The 20,837-nt window shown below is 41.3% G+C and overlaps 1 protein-coding gene across 2 annotated transcripts in view; it reads right to left on the bottom strand.

The window, feature by feature from the left end:
• The window catches only part of EML6 (EMAP like 6), a 320,217-nt gene extending 307,606 nt beyond the window's left edge, over nucleotides 1-12,611 (bottom strand). For both annotated transcript variants that reach the window (XM_060309467.1, XM_060309466.1), the window contains exons 1-2: nucleotides 12,538-12,611; nucleotides 10,855-11,596 (exon numbers count right to left, since the gene is read on the bottom strand). In XM_060309467.1, the coding sequence (XP_060165450.1) occupies nucleotides 10,855-11,051 (197 nt within the window). In that variant the 5' untranslated portion in view covers nucleotides 11,052-11,596; nucleotides 12,538-12,611. The remainder of the gene's footprint in view (nucleotides 1-10,854; nucleotides 11,597-12,537) is intronic.
• Nucleotides 12,612-20,837: the final 8,226 nt, after the last annotated feature.

A 20,837-nucleotide genomic window follows, 5' to 3' on the forward strand; every position in this document is an offset into this window, starting at 1 on the left:
ATCCAAAAACAACAGAATACACTTTCTTCTCAAGTGCTCATGGAACATGCTCCAGGATAGATCATATCTTGGGTCACAAATCAAGCCTTAGTAAACTGAAGAAAATTGAAATCATATCAAATATCTTTTCCGACCACAATGCTATGAGACTAGATATCAATTACAGGAAAATTATCTGTAAAAAATACAAGCACATGGAGGCTAAACAATACACCACTAAATAACCAAGAGCTCACTGAAGAAATCAAAGAGGAAATCAAAAAATACCTAGAAACAAATGACAATGAAAACACGATGACCTGAAACCCATGGGATGCAGCAAAAGCAGTTCTAACAGGGAAGTTTATAGTAATACAATCCTACCTCAAGAAACAAGAAACATGTCAAATAAACAACCTAACCTTACACCTAAAGCAATTAGAGAAAGAAGAACAAAAAAGCCCCAAAGTTATCAGAAGGAAAGAAATCATAAAGATCAGATCAGAAATAAGTGAAAAAGAAATGAAGGAAAAAATAGCAAAGATCAATAAAACTAAAAGCTGGCTCTTTGAGAAGATAAACAAAATTGATAAACCATTAGTCAGACTCATCAAGAATAAAAGGGAGAAGACTCAAATCAATAGAATTAGAAATGAAAAAATAGTAACAACTGACACTGCAGAAATACAAAGGATCATGAGAGATTACTACAAGCAACTATATGCAAATGAAATGGACAACCTGGAAGAAATGGACAAATTCTTAGAAAAGCACAACCTTCTGAGACTGAACCGGGAAGAAATAGAAAATATGAAGAGACCAATCACAAGCACTGAAATTTAAACTGTGATTTAAAATCTTCCAAAAAACAAAAGCCCAGGACTAAATGGCTTCACAGGCGAATTCTATCATTTAGAGAAGAACTAACACCTATCCTTCTCAAACTCTTCTAAAATATAGCAGAGGGAGGAACACTCCCAAACTCATTCTATGAGGCCACCATCACCCTGATACCAAAACCAGACAAAGATGTCACAAAAAAAAGAAAACTATAGGCCAATATCACTGATGAACATAGATGCAAAAATCCTCAACAAAATACTAGCAAACAGAATCCAACAGCACACTACAAGGATCAAACACCATGATCAAGTGGGGTTTACCCCAGGAATGCAAGGATTCTTCAATATGCACAAGTCAATCAATGTGATAAACCATATTATCAAACTGAAGGATAAAAACCATATGATAATCTCAATGGATACAGTAAAAGCTTTCGACAATATTCAACATCCATTTATGATAAAAACTCTCCAGAAAGTAGGCATAGAAGGAACTTACCTCAACATAATAAGGCAAACCATATATGGTTTGCCATATGTGACAAACCCACAGCCAACATCGTTCTCAATGGTGAAAAAATGAAACAATTCCCACTAAGATTAGGAACAAGACAAGGTTGCCCACTCTCACCACTATTATTCAACATAGTTTTGGAAGATTTAGCCACAGCAATCAGAGAAGGAAAAGAAACAAAAGGAATCCAGATAGGAAAGGAAGAAGTAAAACCGTCACTGTTTGCAGATGACATGATACTATACATAGAGAATCCTAAAGAAGCTACCAGAAAACTACTAGAGCTAATCAATGAATTTGGTAAAGTAGCAGGATACAAAATTAATGCACAGAAATCTCTTGCATTCCTATACACTAATGATAAAAAATCTGAAAAAGAAATTAAGAAAACATTCCCATTTACCATTGCAACAAAAAGAATAAAATACCTAGGAAAACACCTACCTGACAAAAGACATGTATGAAGAAAACTATAAGACAATGATGAAAGAAATTAAAGATGATACAAACAAGGGCTTCCCTTGTGGCGCAGTGGTTGAGAGTCCACCTGCAGATGCACGGGACGTGGGTTTGTGCCCCGGTCCGGGAAGATCCCACATGCCGTGGAGTGGCTGGGCCCGTGAGCCATGGCCGCTGAGCCTGCGCGTCCAGAGCCTGTGCTCCACAACGGAAGAGGCCACAACAGTGAGAGGCCCGCGTACCGCAAAAAAAAAAAAAAAAAAAAAGATACAAACAAATGGAGAGATATACCATGTCCTTGGACTGGAGGAATCAACATTGTGAAAATGACTATACTACCCAAAGCAATCTACAGATTCAATGCAATCCCTATCAAACTACCAATGGCATTTTTCACAGAACTCAAACAAAAAATTTCACAGTTTGTATGGAAACACAAAAGACCCCAAATAGTCAAAAGAATCTTGAGAAAGAAAAACAGAGCTGGAGGAATCAGGCTCCCTGACTTAAGACTATACTACAAAGATACAGTAACCAAGATAGTATGGTACTGGCACATAAACAGAAATATAGATCAATGGAACAGGATAGAAAGCCCAGAGATAAACCCACGCACATATGGTCACCTCATCTTTGATAAAGGATGCAAGAATATACAATGGAGAAAAGACAGCCTCTTCAATAAGTGGTGCTGGGAAAACTGGATAGCTACATGTGAAAGAATGAAATTAGAACACTCCCTAACACCATACACAAAAATAAACTGAAAATGGATTAAAGACCTAAATGTAGGGCCAGACAGTATAAAACTCTTAGAGGAAAACATAGAACACTCTTTGACATAAATCACAGCAAGATCCTTTTTGACCCACCTCCAAGAGAAATGGAAATAAAAACAAAAATAACTAATGGGACCTAATGAAACTTAAAAGCTTTTGCACAGCAAAGGAAACCATAAACAAGATGAAAAGACAACACTCAGAATGGGAGAAAATATCTGCAAATTAAGCAACTGACAAAGGATTAATCTCCAAAATATACAAGCAGCTCATGCAGCTCAATATCAAAAAAATAAACAACCCAATCCAAAAATGGGCAGAAGACCTAAATCGACATTTCTCCAAAGAAATTATACAGATTGCCAACAAACACGTGAAAGGATGCTCAACATCACTAATCGTTAGAGAAATGCAAATCAAAACTACAATGAGGTATCACCTCACACCAGTCAGAATGGCCATCATCAAAAAATGTACAAACAATAAATGCTGGAGAGGGTGTGGAGAAAAGGGAACCCTCTTGCACTGTTGGTGGGAATGTAAATTGATACAGCCACTATGGAGAACAGTATGCAGGTTCCTTAAAAAACTAAAAATAAAAATTAAAAAAACCTAAAAATAGAACTACCATACAACCCAGCAATCCCACTACTGGGCATGTACCCTGAGAAAACCATAATTCAAAAAGAGTCATGTACAACAATGTTCATTGCAGCACTGTTTACAATAGCCAGGACATGGAAGCAACCTAAGTGTCCATCGACAGATGAATGGATAAAGAAGATGTGGCACATATATACAATGGAATATTACTCAGCCATAAAAAGAAACGAAACTGAGTTATTTGTAGTGAGGTGGATGGACCTAGAGTCTGTCATACAGAGTGAAGTAAGTCAGAAAGAGAAAAACAAATACCGTATGCTAACACATATATATGGAATCTAAAAAAAAAGGTTCTGAAGAACCTAGGGCCAGGACAGGAATAAAGACGCAGACATAGAGAATGGACTTGAGGACACGGGGAGGGGGAAGGGTAAGCTGGGACGAAGTGAGAGAGTGGCATGGACATATATACATTACCAAATGTAAAATAGATAGCTAGCAGGAAGCAGCTGCATAGCACAGGAAGATCAGCTCGGTGCTTTGTGTGCACCTAGAGGGGTGGGATAGGGAGTGCAGGAGGGAGACACAAGAGGAGGGGATATGGGGATATATGCATGTGTATAGCTGATTCACTTTTTTATGCAGCAGAAATTAGCATTCCATTGTAAAGCAATTATACTCCAATAAAGATGTTAAAAAAAAGAAAAGAACACTGTGCTAGGTGCCAACTTAATGAAAAATTGATTCTGTTAATTTAAGAATTTAATAAATATGAGTCATATATACATATATTATTAAAAGTCTATTTCACAAGATGGCAACATCTTTTGGGTTGAAAAAAAAAAAACACTGGCCTACTGAGATCTGAAACATACAAATGAGGATCCGAACATCTTGCTGCATAGCAGACCAGCAGCATCAGCATCAACTGGAAGCTGGTTAGAAATGCAGGATGTCAGCCCTCACCACCAGACTTGCTGAATCAGAATCTGGATTTTATTAGTGAGTGCTTGGGTGACTCCTATGCACAATGATATTTGAGAAGAACTGTTTGCTGTCAAACATTTTAATTACATTTAAGTCCAATCCACATATGACAAATCGAATTAAACCTACAAGAGGAGGCTGACTGCTGAAGATGTGTAGGTCTGCTGGCTAAAGGCTAGCTTTCCATGCCGCTCCAGCTTACTGGGGAAAGAGTCAGTTCCAGAAGCAGAGTTAGCAAGGTAATCTTCCCAACAGCTTGCTTTTTCTTTTTTGTTGGCAAATACATCACCTACATTGCAAAGTTATTGAGATCCACATCCTTGTGGGTAGGAGAGGCCCTAGAACAGCCCTGCTTAAAGATGCTGCCATGAAACAGTTTTTCACTTACCACAGTATAATCTACATTCTGATTGACTGTTGGTGGTGGAGCCAATATAATTCTTTATAAGAGAGCATACTACAGTGTAACGTTTTTCAAGCTGTGATCCATTATATAGTAACCATATTTTAAAAATAAAAACATGGTCATATATTCTGAATTAAAAAGAGAATCATGACATGACCATAGCAAGTATACCCATAACAATAACTGAATGGAATATTTGTGACTGTCCTGGGAAATCTAGGACATATGCTGCCAAAACCCATGAGGCATTAATGAGAAGTACTATGACCTTGGTCTTTCTCTGGATATCTATACCAGAGTTCTGGGCACACCAAGTTCTTTGTCACCCTGGTGCTGCTGCACATAACTGCTCTTCTCCATCACATCTTCGCTTACCCCTTCTCATCCTTCAGGTCTCAGCTTAAATGCCATCTCCCTAGACAGATGCTCTGGAAACCTTATCTAAGGTAGCTCCCACACCCCCACTCAACCCAGTTCCCCTCCAAGGCCATTCCCTCGTTAGTACTTATCACAATCTATTGATATATTCACCTTGCTTTCCTGTTCATGCATTGTTGGCTTCCTCCACCAGAATGGGGGCAAGAACTTGGTCATGTTCAAAGCTGCACCCCTGCATCTGGTACATTCTAGATGTGAAATAAGTTTTTGATGAATAAACAAATGAAGAAGAGTAAAATCTACCCAATTTAGAAAATAAATAAATCTTAATTAAAAATCACCAGACTATAGCTTATTAACAAAAATAACAATAGTAAAATCATTTATGAATAGACCGTAAGCTTCCATCAAAACCTTTCACTACATGCTCATGCCAATGAACAGAGCAAGTAAGATGCAACGAATAGTGTGGATGGTACCACTGAGTGACTTCGCTTAAATCTCTTTCCCTCTCTGAGCTGTACCTGTAAAATAAAGGCTATCTCTCAGAGCTGTGGATGAAGGGATTTCTCTGTGTGTATGTGTGTGTGTGTGTGTGTGTGTGTGTGTGTGTGTGTGTGGTGCCTGGTACAGAGCAAGCACTCAACTCAATACAGGTTTGATTCTTTATAGCTACCCCCATGCTTCCCTTGTTCAAACTGGTCAAGGGACTGAAGAATATGAAATCACATCTCCAGGCCTTCATGTGAACCTGTTTACCCAACACTGCAGGCCCAACCATGGCTATTACACCCCTCTCTTCAAATTCAACAAGTGCAATTGAGTGCACCTGCAGCACCAGGTAATTTTAGCCAGGTCACAATTGAGACTTAACAAATTTTTAAAAAACATCTCCAGCAGTTCGTTGTTTCAGGTCATTGCTTCAAAGCTGGTGATGTTCCTAAGGTGAACTTGAACATGGTTCCATTTCTAAACAGAGTTCTAGTGATCTGCTTCAAATACCCTTAAATAAAGCACGAGGTTGAAAAACAGTTACAAGGAATCACAAACTTACTGAGTTCTGGTTAGAAACAAGGCACGATGGTAGGGACCACAGTAACCGAGAAGAATAAAAAGGTGTGTAAAGCAGTGAAGTGATAGCTCTGGGTTTTGGAATCAGACTGACTTGGGTTCCAATTCCCATTCTACAATCTGCTAAATAGTGACCATGGGCAACAGCTTTAACCTTTCTGTGCTTCAGTTTCCTCACCAGTAAACTGAGGCTAACCACAGTACCAACGTCATGGGGTTGTCGAGAAGATGGAAGAGATAAATCTGTACACACATTTAGCACCGAGTCTGCACTCAGGAAATGTTGGCTCTGATTTTTTTTTTTTTTTTTTGCGGTACGCAGGCCTCTCACTGCTGTGGCCTCTCTCGTTGAGGAGCACAGGCTCCGGACGCGCTGGCTCAGCGGCCATGGCTCACGGGCCCAGCCGCTCCGCGGCATGTGGGATCTTCCCGGACCGGGGCACGAACCCGTGTGCTCGGCATCGGCAGGCGGACTCTCAACCACTGCGCCACCAGGGAAGCCCGGCTCTGATTATTAAATTCATTCTCAGCCTCAAGGATCTTACATACATTTACAAATGAAAATATTCATAGTGAAACAACGGCACTAAATGATATATATCAAGCGAGCAGCATCGGTCACGAAAGACGCAAAACTTTAGGCGTGCAACGCGTTCCTTCATCTAAGGCACCCCTTCATCTAAGGATGGTAAAAGGTCTCATGGGAGAGGTGGGATTGAAACGGATGGGGCCATGCAAGACGCAGATACAAACAGGCTCCCTGCGGCGGGCACTTCCTATTTGCCAAACACTGTGGGGAACCTTGTATGTTATCTCCACAAGCTACAAGTTAGGTACCTCTAAACCTCCATTGCATGTATGAGAAGCTATTTTACTGATGATAGTTGAGACTCACAGAGGTTTAGTAGCTTCCCCAAGTCACCCAACTGGTGGCACATCTAGGTTCAAAATCAGGTCTGTCTGACCAAAGCCCATGCTCCCACCACTATGCCACTGGGGGAAAGGAATCAGGAGAAGAAGGATGAAGGGGGAGATAAATCATCCCAGCGTGAGACAGGAAAGAACATAGTACTCTTATTATATGGCAAGTGGGAAGCAAACAATTTATGGGTTTTTTTAAAGAAAAGGAAAATGAAGGTAGAAAGATGGGTTAAGAGCAGGGAGAATGGAAAACTCAGAATTTTGGACTTCAGACTATGAACAGTGAGGAAACATTTTTTTGTCTTTGGTGTATGTGTGTGTTTTTGATTAAATACTGTACTACTACTATCATTACTAAGAGCATTTATTGAGCAACAATTAAGGGCCAGGACCCATGCTAAACTATTTGCATACATTACTTCTAATAGTTACAATTCTGCAACTTAGGTGTTGTTACCCACCCTTTCACAAACAAACAAGGCCCTGAGAGGTCAAGCCACTCACTTGGATGCCTCTAGTAAACAAACAGCAGAGTGGGTTCAAACCCAAGTGGGTGTGAAATCAAAGTCAGCGCACTTTCCCCTAAAATGGTACTGCCGAAAAACCTCCCTTGCAACAGAGAGCTGAAAAATAAGAGAAACGAAAAGGGAGACAGGGGACTAGTCAGATGCAAAATAGGGATCCAGAGTAAGGAGAGAAATGTCTCAACTGGAGTCACTGTGAAAATGGATGGGAGGTGACAGAGAGCAAATGTGTTCATGACCTTTTCTTTCATTTGCTCCAGTACTGTGTCATGGTCTGCTACGTGCAGCAGAAACCAAGTTAGTAATTATTCCTGCCTGTATTACGGTCCTTGCCTTCAAGCCCTGATTTGAGTGTTGCTTTAATATTTATTTGTCCCACCACAATGTTATCAGAGCTAAAATATGGCATCATCCACTAATCTGTTAACTGTATTGAAGTGCAGTCATTCAAGAGAATAAAACTAAGCCTCCACATCCAATAAATCACATTATGCTTCACATATGAACATAGTCTGTCAAATCAGGAGGAAACATACGCTGAACTCTAATGAGCTCTGCCAAATCCTACAGTATTATTATTAAAGTTCATTGTGATCTCAGAGATGACAAGGTTTTCTAAAATGGAGTGTGGTATCAATATTTGTTGGACTGCTTTCTAGTTAATATTCTTGGGAAAGTAGCACAATAAATAAAACAGTGGGAAATGTATGCATTATGAATATATCTTTCAAACTAATGCAAAAGCTATGTGGACAATTACTTACATATCTCGTTTGATGGAATCAAGAGTTAGAAGTTTTAATATTTATGTCATGATTCCAAAAAACCCCAAACATTCTGCACTAGTACTTTAGCTTTAGTCCTCTTCATTCAATGAGAAACATCAATATTTTAAATAGAAAATCAGTAGTATAACTGGCTATACAGAAATCAGTTGAAATTCATAAAGATAAAAGACTACAAATTTCCTTTCCATATATACAGTTAATACATTAATATTCCTAACATTTTACAATACTAATTTCAAACATCTAGTATGCTTCTGGGAATAAAATTATGAAGGAAATGGCACTTAAGAGTCTCATATACTAAGGATAAAAACAAATATTGCTTGTGTACTACCTTCATGGGAAAAAGATATTTACATATAGAAGATAAAGCAAAATAACATAAACACTCTACATTCTCTAATTTTACAGCTCTTAATTATATAATGATCTGTGGTCTGTGTTTTTTAATCTGTTGGACTTAATTTTATTCCTAGGTGCAAACACATACATGGATATTAAAGAACTCTGCTCACCTATACTCAGACCCAACCAAAATATCATCGAAAATTTAGCAATAAAGTCCTTTCTCTGCAGGCAGCCTTGCTACTATGTCACTGTAAAGCATAAAGATATAACTATCTTAATAAAAAGACCAGAAGCTAAATCATCTTTTTTTTTCTTTTCAAAATTGAAGCTCCTTGCAAACCCAGTTACACAAATAACTTCATTCACCTTATCTTCAAATCTGAGTGTTTCTTAAACTAAGCCAGGTATCATCACATCCCCACTAGTCCGATAGCCTGTCATAACAGTGGTTCACTGCAACTCCACCCTTTTCCCACCTTCAGTTTCAACAGTGCATTTAATTTTTTTCCTATTAGAGAAAAAAAATTAAGATTAGGAGTTCAAATCCTCAAAGTAGTTCAATGAACTGTCACATTACTATTATTTAACCGCAGGGAATTTTCTGTTTAATTGCCACTCTCTCCCTTCCCCCGAAGGACTACAACTTATTTTGACGGTGTAATGGAAAGCACTGCATTAAGAAAGAGCAAAAACATAATGGGTTTTAATTTTTAAACATCTAACCTTTTCACGAGTCACTGTTAATCATTTGCACCTGTGACTTTAATAATCAGTTCAGCAATTACAGAAGCAAAATCTCCAGGATGGGACTAGGTAAGGATGCCCCAATCACAACCATTACCATAGCAGGGAGAGAAGAAAGCTATTCTGTCATATGTGACATGAAGAAAGTTTTACATGTCAGTTCCACCCAATCTTGTGAACGGTAGAGCTCCTAGTACTTAAAATCTTCATCTTCTAAAATTCAAGATTTTTAAAAAATATATCTCACTGCATTTTCAAATATTAAGTTTTTACTTTCTGTAACAATTTTTTCAACTTTAGGGCTTGGGGGGGGGGAAGAAAGCTCCAGAATACAGAATAATCACAACACTACAAGAGGGAAAAAGCTAGTTTTTAAAAATCATTCTTCCCACAGAGACATTAAGACCATTATCATTACACCACTTAACCATTTATTTCATTATGAAAGGAAACTTAGAGCACAAGTGGCAATATTCTGAAATGTGATGTTAGCGTGTTCTGCATCAATGAACACACAAGTCTGGAAGGTACAAATATGGTCTCTGTCAGTTGTAGTCCATCCTCAGCAAGTCATTTTCCCTGTGGGCTGAGGCTCCCATATGGAAATCTTCCCTAACTGCTGAAGGCTGAAAAGGATTCCCTGTGAACAGCATCTGGACCACACCTTGTCTGGTCACACAAGAAGCTGACAAGGGCTGGAGGAAAATGCGTCTGGTCCAAAGATAAGAGGACAGGGCCAAAAATCAAAATATACCCCTCTACAATTTAATAAGGAGGACCCCTAAGATGTCTATTCATCCAGTTTTGTTCTTCTAATCAGTCCCACCATCCGCTACTAGATGTTGGTCATTCTGTGGGCTGGCTGGTAGGGTTTTGTGGTCCAGCAACTGCCAGCCTTTTATAACCTCAGTGATGGTGTGGAAGCATCCATAAATATGCTTTTTGGCACTAAGTCACTACCAAGGGAAATATTAGAGAACAAACTCCCCACCCACTGCAGAAATTTCTTAGTTTCAAAGCATCTGGAATGAAGATCCCAATTACCTTTAGCAAAATTTCTTTTAGGGTTTTTTTTTTTTTCAATCCTCTTGCTTGCTGAGGAACCTTCTAAAAAGCCCCCCAAAGATGATACCCACAGTTCAGGTTATTGGTCCTACATTTTCCTAGTTAGGGAGGGAGGGAGAAGTGTTTGATAGTTTACCCAGGATCCTTCCACTTGTAGCAGGAATGAACACCAAAAAAGCATCAGGACACTTAACTCCTTAGAGATTTAAAAGCCTTCCGGAGGAATAAAAAGAAATCTCTCTCTCCCCACCTGCACCCCCTACCCTGCTTCTGCCCTAGCCTTAGAATCAGTAGCCCTTCTGTAATTCCATGAGGTTCCAGAGAGACTCCTTTATTCCATGGGGCTTCCGGATCTGACCCCAGGAAAGCCCAGTTGGTCATCCTTCCCGTCATCCTTCCAACCTTCACACCCAACCCCTCCCCACCGCCCCAGGCCACCTCCTTACCTGATAATGTCGTCGTTGTGTCCCAAGAAGAATTTTTGGCTGTGCTCGCGGGTGCTGTAAACCACCCCGACGCCAGCCACAAAGTAGACCACTTCCTTGCCGGCGGTGTAGTACAGGTTGTTGCGGCACTGGTGACCCCGGTACCCGTACACCCACTCCAGCCGGAGCTGGCAGCTGGGAGCTGTCCGATCCGCCATGATAAGCTAACCCCACTCGCCCCCCGGTCGCTCCGCGTGCGGGTCCGCGGCCCCTGGGCTCTGGGTCTGTCCTCACCAAGGCTCGGGATGTGGAGGACCTGCAAGGGCTCAGCGTGCAGCGCCGGGCGCTGATTTCCGCGGCGACGCACAGACACAGACCAGCGCGCCGGCCGCAACCATCATCCGCCGCCGCCGCCGCCGCCGCCGCCGGAGACGAGCCGCCAGGTACGCGGTCGCCAGACCCCGCCGGGCTCTCCGGCTCCCTCTCCACGGGAGAGGCGTCTTCTGGGGCGCCAGCACTCGCGCGCGCACGCCTCACTGCACCTGCGGGCTTCGGCCCCCGTGAGAGGTTTTTGAGAGGGTCACCCCGTCTTTTAAATCATGGATCTGCATATCCAAACACTGATTACCAGTTCGCTCACTGAAGTTTGCTGTGCCCGGGGGCCTCGCAGCAGGCAGCGAGATTTATTCTGTGACAGCTTTAATTTGACAAGGAACTCGAATAAGCTTTTGCCATCGCCATCCTTGGATCCGAAACTGACAGTCTACATCCAGGATGCGAGAGCGAGGAAGAAAGAAACAGATATTTTGCGTAACTCACCCAGTGCAAGAAAATGATCCCCAAACTAAACCAAGTTTTTAAAAAATTGTCAACTATTCCTCCTCTCTCCCTCCAGATCCATCTTTTTAATGATATGAAATATGCCCTAAATGCTGCTGGCTGGTGGCTGCCGATACGATTTGAAAGAACATTTGCTGCAAGAGGGAGGAGATATGGGGATATATGTATATGTATAGCTGATTCACGTTATTATAAAGCAGAAGCTAACACACCATTGTAAAGCGATTATACTCCAATAAGGATGTTAAAAAAAAAAAAGAACAATTGCTGTTTCCCCATTAAGCCAGGGCAAATATGCAACGGTCATTTTTTAGATGCTCCAATTAGTTAGTTGTCGTGTATGTGTTCATAATTCATATCCTCCGTGAACCGTCTCTTGACCGAGAAAACCACAAGAACTTAGCAGCTCTCACTAATCAGCAACTCCAATTGAAAGCGCCATAAAAAGATTTTTCTGAATCAGAGGAAACTGAGACACTAGTGCAGCTAGAGGCAGGAAAGCTCAACCTACAAACGCTCCCGGTCCAGAAAAAATTAAATAATTAACAAGTGACCAAAATCTTGTACCTCTACCCAGGAAGGTCTGCTCTAGCTATGGGGTCCCGCAGGCGCAACGGTCACGCCTCTAGCCCCGCGTGGGGCGGGAGCGCCCGAGGAACCACTGGGGACGGCGAGCCCCCACATACGCGCACACACATCCCAGGCATTGGTCGCTGCCGACCTGAGGGATGCCGGCCCCAGGGGACACGCCGGCCCCAGGGGACACCCCGGCCCGCGCACAGTGCAGCCTTTGCGGCGTCCTGCACTCCTCCCACACCCGATCCAGGCTAGCCTGCGGAGCATCCCGGCTCTGCCGCCTCTAACCTCTGCTCTGAGCGGGCGCCGCGAGCACGTCCTGGATCTCGCACGGGCGAGCGAAATCCTCCGCTTGCCCCCCCCTTCCCAACCCTTCCCCGCCTCCCGCACCCGAGGATGGGCTTCGTCACTGGGGCGTCGCGAGAGACAGGTTCTTCCTCCAGCCGAGGCTCCGGGGGCGGGGCCACAGCGCCGCTTTCGGGAACCGAGGCTGCGGGTTACTAGGCGAGATCTCAGCGCTTGGAAACGGCGATGCCCCAGAGCGCTAGGGCCGCCCCCTCCTTCCACCGCCCCTGTAGCCCCCTTCCTCCGATGCATCCTGGGAAATGTAGTCCGCTCCACGCGGGCCCGGGCAGGGAGCGCACGGGGCCGGACCACAAGTCCCAGGATTCCGCGCGCCCAGAGTGGGCCGTAGAGAGGCCGTTAACTGCGTCCGAGATGCTTGCGGTTCTTTGCTGAGCAGAGGAAGGCGCACCAAGGGCGACCGCTGGCTAGCGCCTTGCGTTATCTAGTGACTGAGGCTGCCGGCCCGCGTGCGTGTGTATCTAAAAAGAAGAGCAGTGGAGCAGGAATAGAGACCATACCATCTCTACGGCCCACGTCGAGAATTTCTTCTGCACCTGTCCCTGAGGGCTACTGCAGCCGACTCAAGCCCAAGTTTGTTTCCCACTTCAGTTTTACTTTTTATTCAGATGGATTCTAATCTGTTAAAGTACAGTAATGCCGCGTTTAAGAAAAATGCTGGGGATGTGGTCTCACTTTGTCCTAAGAACCAGTGCCTTCCTATGAGCTGCTTCATAAGACTTGGGTAGTTAAGGATAACCAGATTTTGCAAATGGGAAGGTGCTCACGCCACGAACAACTAACCTTGACCCTCAAACGCAGAAGCCGGTGGCATCTGTCCAAGTGAACTGTGAATTCCAGTGTGTTCTGAAGTAGCCTCTTTTCAAATCCGGGCAACAGCTGACCTGTGAGAAGAGGCTTAAAAATCTCACTGACTAAAAAGCTGCAAAAGGACGATTAAAGGGACATTTTTAGCATGCCCTTTCCTTTCTGTGCTCTCAATGTAATCCCTTACTCAGTTCTTCAACTACCTCAAGCTTTAGCACAGCCCTCTGAACGGTAGGAAAGTCTCTGGAAGATTAGAAGTGCCAGAGTTTGGATGAGCAGTTGCTGCCTGCAGCAGTGAAGAGGATGTGAATTGGTCTCATCATTCTTTTTAAGGAAACAGGGATCTACAAATCCATGAAGTCGCACTGTGCTAGACAATAAGGGCACTACCAAATGTAAAAACAAAAACAAACAAAACAACATGGTCTGAAAGATTTGAGACATAAGCTAAAATATAATGACCAATAATGCCATGCCATAAAACAGTGCCAATGAATTAAATAGAGACAGTAAATTCTATATAAAAATTCACAAGATGAAGAGCTTTTCCAGCTATAAGTCAGGAAGGACTTCATGGAGGAAATAGGAAATAAAGGTAGAATTGAGATAAGTAAACATAAATTGAAAGCACTCTGCATGGGTCTATAGAATAAAAGGGTAGATACAGAAAAAGATTTAGAGAATAGAATTGGTGCAAGAGAGAATTCGTGTAAGATGAGAAGGGGACATAAACCTGAAAGGTTAGATTGTGGATGGAGCTGAACCTAGAGGTTTGCACCATATCTTAAAATAATGGAAGGCCACTGGATTTTTTCAGGGGGAGGGGAAGAAGGGAATAGCAATAAAAACAGTAGTTTTGCCAGTAGTCAAAGCATCAGGTATTAGAGGCTTAAGGTAGACCTTGGTTGGGGTTCTACATTAGAGGTAGTAGTAATGGTCCAGAAAGGAAGGGACATCTTTCAGAAAAATTACAAAAGGATGTTGAAAAGAGTCTCCTCAACAAATAGAAATGGATATAACATGACATGTTCATTTCCTCAGTTACCTTTAATATAACTAGTGACCACCATGCTATACCATATTGTACTTTTAGTTAAATGAGTATATGTATACCTTCCAACTCAAGACATAGATCTATTTGTTATTAAACAACTGACGAGAAAATATAGCAGATTAAGGCACGGTTACAGAATTTTCCGCCTCAAGTTTCTTAGACAATGAGAGGAAAATATTCTCAAGAAACAGTATTAAGGACATAAGGTAAGTTCAAGAACTCATGAAAATTCTCACTAAAATACTTCAATTTATAAAAGTAAAATGAGAGAGTAAGTGTATAGTTTCCAGGTTGTGGGGAGGATACTTTTAGAGAAGAAGACCCTGTGTATCACCTTGGGTCTTCAACAGAAATAAAATGTTTTACCAGTATCTGCCATCATCAGGGCACTCTGCAGAGTCAAGAGAATAAGCCAGAATCCATAGGAGTGAGATACACCTTTGGCTGCATGGAAGGGGCTCTGGAACTGGACATTTCACAGGATCTCAAGAAAGAGCAAAGGCCTATCCCCTAGCAGAAGCTATACTAAATCCCAATAGATCTCACTGTTTTTCCTACTCCATCCTTTTCCAATTTTAGGCTACAGGAAAGTGGATAAAAAGCAATATCCAGCCACTATAGCTCTGAGAAGATCAACTTATTCTCAGATAAGGTGAGAAGAATGTCTAGCAGAATTCATACATAATGTATCTGAATAAATGATTCGGAAAGAGCTGCCCCATCAAACATAAGAAACAAAAAAAGTAAGGGCAGGGACTTCCCTGGTGCCACAGTAGTTAGGAATCTGCCTGCAGAAGACATGGGTTCGATCCTTGGTCTGGGAAGATCCCACATGCCACAGAGCAACTAAGCCCGTGCACCACAACTACAGAGCCTGTGCTCTGGAGCCCGTGAGGCACAACTACTGAGCCCACGCACGACTACTGAGCCCACGTGCCAGAACTACTGAAGCCCATGAGCCTAGAGCCCGTGCTCTGCAACAAGAGAAGCCACCACAATGAGAGGCCCGCGCACCGCAGCGAGGAGTAGACCCGCTCGCCGCAACTAGAGAAAGCCCACGCGCAGCAACGAAGACCCAAAGCAGCCAAAAATAAATTATTTACTAATAAGTAAATGTTAAAAATAATTTTTTAAAATACCTTTAAAAAAAAAAAGTAAGGGGCTTCCCTGGTGGCGCAGTGGTTGAGAGTCCGCCTGCCGATGCAGGGGACACGGGTTCGTGCCCCGGTCTGGGAAGATCCCACGTGCCGCGGAGCGGCTGGGCCCGTGAGCCGTGGCCGCTGAGCCTGCGCTCCACAATGGGAGAGGCCACAGCAGTGAGAGGCCCGCGTACCACACACACACACACACAAAAAAAGTAAGGTCATAGCAAAAGCAAACCAAAATCTTGAAAGAAAGGTACATTATATGTGAAAGATAGATGAAGACACTTTATGGCATCTTGAAGAAAATTTATGTCAAAGAAGCAGATTCTCTCCCAAAGAACTTAGTTACAATATGAATTGAAAATATCAAGAGCTTAAAAATGGATACTAAAAATAAAAGCCCAGCTAAAGGAGTAATCAAATATGAACACAGTTTCAGATCTAATGAACACATTTGAAACAATAGGAAAAAAAACTGGAAATCATATTACCAGTATGGAGGAAACACCAGAAATTATCACAAGAAATGCAGAGGAAAAAGCCAAGGATATTAAAATAGATAATGCTTGAGACAGCAAAGCTAACCCAACCTGCAGATCATTGGCATTCCTAAATTAGAGAAGCCAACAAATGGAACAGAAAATAGAGGAATATACTAAAGAACTGAATCTGCACATTAAAGTGGTACACTGTATATCAGAAAAAAAAAAGATGATATAGAATAGTCTCCTTGGAGGCATATCCTAGCAAAATTATTTAACTTCAAGAATAAATAATATTTCAAAATCATTTGCCAACTTTAGAGAGGACTGTTTTACCACCTCTGCCAATTAGTAATTAAAGAGAAACATTTAAGCATTTACTTTGTCTTCTTGGAGGAACTGAAGTTTATCCTCAGTTGATAACGGAAAGCTACTTACATAAGAATGCTAGCTAATAAATGTAGGGAAAATAATAGATTTAGAAAATCATCCAGTGATGTAACTGATGCAGGAAAAGGTTGTAAATGTATACCAAAATGATTAGATGAGAGGATATTCCTTCCCATAATGCTAAAGAATCACCCTACAAATTATGTAACTTTAAATGGAGTGCTCTGGAGGTCACCATCTCAATTAAATTATCAAACTTAGTATCACCAGTACTGGCACAATCTTCTCCTTCTGCCTCCTGATGTGATGTGGTATGAAATACTGCATAAAACATTTTTGGCCAAATAACTAACTCAAGTCTAATCAAGCCTTATGACTTAACTCTAAGTTTACAGAAAATACGGGATAGATGAACAAGTTAACTGAAACCATAGGTAAACAATCAGGCAAAGCCAGAAAATAGGGCAGCGTACAACACAAGTGGTCTGGCTTGATCAAAAAGCAAATGTAATTAAACAAAAAATACATAACAAAAAGGTGGGGGATTATTCTTGGTTAAAAGAGACTAAAGGGCTTCCCTGGTGGCGCAGTGGTTGAGAGTCCGCCTGCCGATGCAGGGGACACAGGTTCGTGCCCCGGTCTGGGAAGATCCCACATGCCGCGGAGCGGCTGGGCCCGTGAGCCATGGCCGCTGAGCCTGCACGTCCGGAGCCTGTGCTCCGCAACGGGAGAGGCCACAACAGTGAGAGGCCCGCATACCGCAAAAAGAAAAAAAAAAAAAAGAGAGAGACTAAAGAGATATAACAACCAAGTACAATGGGTGACTCCTGATTGGATCTTGGATCCTGATTTTTTTTTTTTTAAGGCCACAAAAGACAATGTGGGAGAAGGAACAATTGGGGAATTTTAATACAAAAAGGATTATTCTAGAGCAGTGGTCCCCAACCTTTTTGGCACCAGGGACCGGTTTCGTGGAAGACAATTTTTCCACAGATGTGGGGGGGATGATTCAGGCAGTAATGCGAGCGATGGGGAGCGATGGGGAGCGAGTGGCAGACAAAGCTTCTCTGGCTCTCCCGCTGCTCACCTCCTACTGTGCAACCGGGTTCCTAACAGGCCGAGGACCCGTACTGGTCCAGGGCCCTGGGGTTGGGGACCCCTGTTCTAGCAGATATCAGGGAATTAACTCTTCTTATTCTCCGGAAAATCATATTCTAAGGAAAGACATCCTGAAGTATTTAGGAATAAAATGTTACATCTACAACTTACCTTCAAGTGATTCAGGAAGAAATGTGTTCTCTATGTACACACAAACACACATGCACGGGAGAGATAAAGCAAATATGGCAAATATTAGCAGTTGCTTTATGTATCTTTTTTCTGTATGCTTGAAATTTTTTATTATAAAAGACTGGGAAAATGTTCTCAAGGATCTAGGCAGAAACAAAAATGGAGGATGGGTGTACAAATCAGGCTGGCCTCACATTCTGCATTGCAACCTCCAATGCCAGAAAAAATGGAGCCGTATTTATAACTTCTGATAGAGAAGGAAATTATAATATTAGAATTATACCCAACTAACTTGTTAAGTGTAAAAGCAGCAGGCAGACATTCTCTGACATTAAGAACTTCAGGGCATTTTTTAGCCCTTGTGACAGTTATAATGAAGTTTAATGACAAGTGACTAAAGAACCCAAATAAACCATTAAAGAAGGTAGAAGTTTCTCTACCACATAAAATGTTTGGAAGTATAGCAGATTAAGGAAATTTTCAGATACCCAGAATCTTCCTGTCTTGTTATACATTAATACATATCTTTCACCTCATGGTTTAAGATGACAGATCAAACTTCAGCATTTACATTTGCAATACAGCTAGCAGGAAGGAGAATAGAAGATCTCCTCCCTTTAAGGATATTTTCTGTAAGCTTCATACACTTCTGCTTACATCCCATTGGCCAGAACTTAGAGTGCATCTAGCTGCAAGGGAGGCTAGGATTATACACTATATAATGGGGGCAGTGTGTACATTTAAAATCAGGAATATTTTACTAAGAAAGAAATGGAAAAGCAATGTTGGTGTTCACCAGAAGTTTCTGCTAACACACTCATGAAAAACCTACCTGACAATGATATTCAGCCGTGCAAGAAGTGAACAAATGAATCACTTTTGATTGGTAACGGTAAATGGTAAAGCATGGTAAAAAGATGGGAGTGGGGTTTCCCTGGTGGCGCAGTGGTTGAGAGTCCGCCTGCCGATGCAGGGGACATGGGTTCGTGCCCCAGTCCGGGAAGATCCCACATGCTGCGGAGCGGCTAGGCCTGTGAGCCATGGCCGCTGAGCCTGCACGTCCGGAGCCTGTGCTCCGCAACGGGAGAGGCCACAACAGTGAGAGGCCCACATAAAAAAAGATGGGAGGGGAGCAATGAATCAGTTTATTAAGGAAACAGTTCTCATTCATTCTTCAGTTTCACTTTTTTGTTTGTTATTAAAATTAGTTGAAACCCTTTATTTTAAAAAAAAATTCATGAGAATGGTATAATTCCATTCTCATGAAATTATTTCTATCCATTTAGTTATCTGCCATGCATCTAACTATGTCTGTGTAGAGATATTATAATATAGTTCACCAAAACCTAACCTAGTTATTTCTGGAGCAGTGAGATTTAGAATAACTTTTTGTCTTCTTTTTGGACCTTTCTGATTTTTCAAAAATGTTTGAAATGAGCATGTACCATTTTTATTAAAACAGTGAGTCATTATCCATGCATCTATGGTCAATTAATCTACAGCAAAGGAGGCAACAACATACTATGGAGAAAAGACAGTCTCTTCAATAAGGGGTTCTGGGAAAACTGTACAGCTACATGTAAAAGAATGAGATTAGAACATTTCCTCACACCATATACAAAAATAAACTCAGAATGGATTAAAGACCTAAATAAAAGACCTGAAACCATAAAACTCCTAGAAGAGAACATAGGCAGAATACTCTTTGACATAAATCATAGCAATAATTTTTGGATCCATATCCAAAGGCAAAAGAAATAAAAACAAAAATAAATAAATGGGATCTAATTAAACTTAAAATCATTTGCACACAAAAGAAACCATCAACAAAGTGAAAAGACAACCTACTGAATGGGAGAAAATATTTGCAAATGATATGACTGACAAGAAGTTGATAGCCAAAATACATTAACAGCTCATATAACTCAATATCAAAAAGCAACACAATTTTAAGATGAGTGGAAGATCTGGATAAACATTTTTCCAAAGAAGACATATAGGTGGCTAACAAGCATGAAAAGATGCTCAACATCTCTATTAGAGAAATGCAAATCAAAACTACAATGAGGTATCACCTCACACCTGTCAGAATGGCTATCACCAAAAAGCCTACAAATATCAAATGTTGGGGAGAATGTGGAGAAAAGGAAACCCTTGTACATTGTTGAAGGGAATGTAAATTGGTGTAGCCACTATGGAAAACAATATAGAGGTTCCTCAAAAAACTAAAAATATAACTACCATATGATCCACCAATTCCACTCCTGGGTATATATCTGAAAAAAAAGCCACTGTTTTGAAAATATACATGCGCCCCAATGTTCATAGCAGCGCTATTTACAACAGCCAAGACATGGAAGCAACTCAAGTGTCCATTAACAGATAAGTGGATAAAGAAGATGTGATATATATTTATACACACACACACACACACACACACTGGAATATTAGCCATATAAAAGAATGAAATTATGCCATTTGCAACAACGTGGATGGACTTAAAGAGTATTATGCTTAGTGAAGTAAGTCAGACGGAGAAAGACAAATACTCTATGTTATCACTTATGTGTGGAATCTAAAAAATAAAACAAGCAAATGTATATAACAAAACAAAAACAGACTGACAGATATAGAAAACACACTAGTGGATACCAGTGGGGACAAGGAAGAGGGAAGGGCCATATAGGGGTATGGGATTAAGAGATACAAACTACTATGTATAAAATAAGTACAAGGATATATTGTACAGAACAGAGAAATATAACCACTATTTTGTAATAACTTTAAATGGAGTATAATCCATAAAACTACTGAATCACTATGCTGTCCACCTGAAACTAATATTGTAAGTCAACTATACTTCAAAAACAAATAAGTCATTGCTCTTGAAAATATCTGTTGATGATAGACTGTATTTTTCTTGAAATGATATTTGTAGTCATTAGGATAAACCCTTTGGTTGATCTTTCTAGACTCTGTTAATTGGCAATATTAAGAGCCTGTCAGATCGTTGAACAGAGTTAGGGCATATGAGTGTAGTTGTTTAACCAGAGTTTC

The sequence above is a fragment of the Globicephala melas genome, chromosome 12, assembly GCF_963455315.2.
Source record: "Globicephala melas chromosome 12, mGloMel1.2, whole genome shotgun sequence".
NCBI classification, from domain to species: Eukaryota; Metazoa; Chordata; class Mammalia; order Artiodactyla; family Delphinidae; genus Globicephala; species Globicephala melas.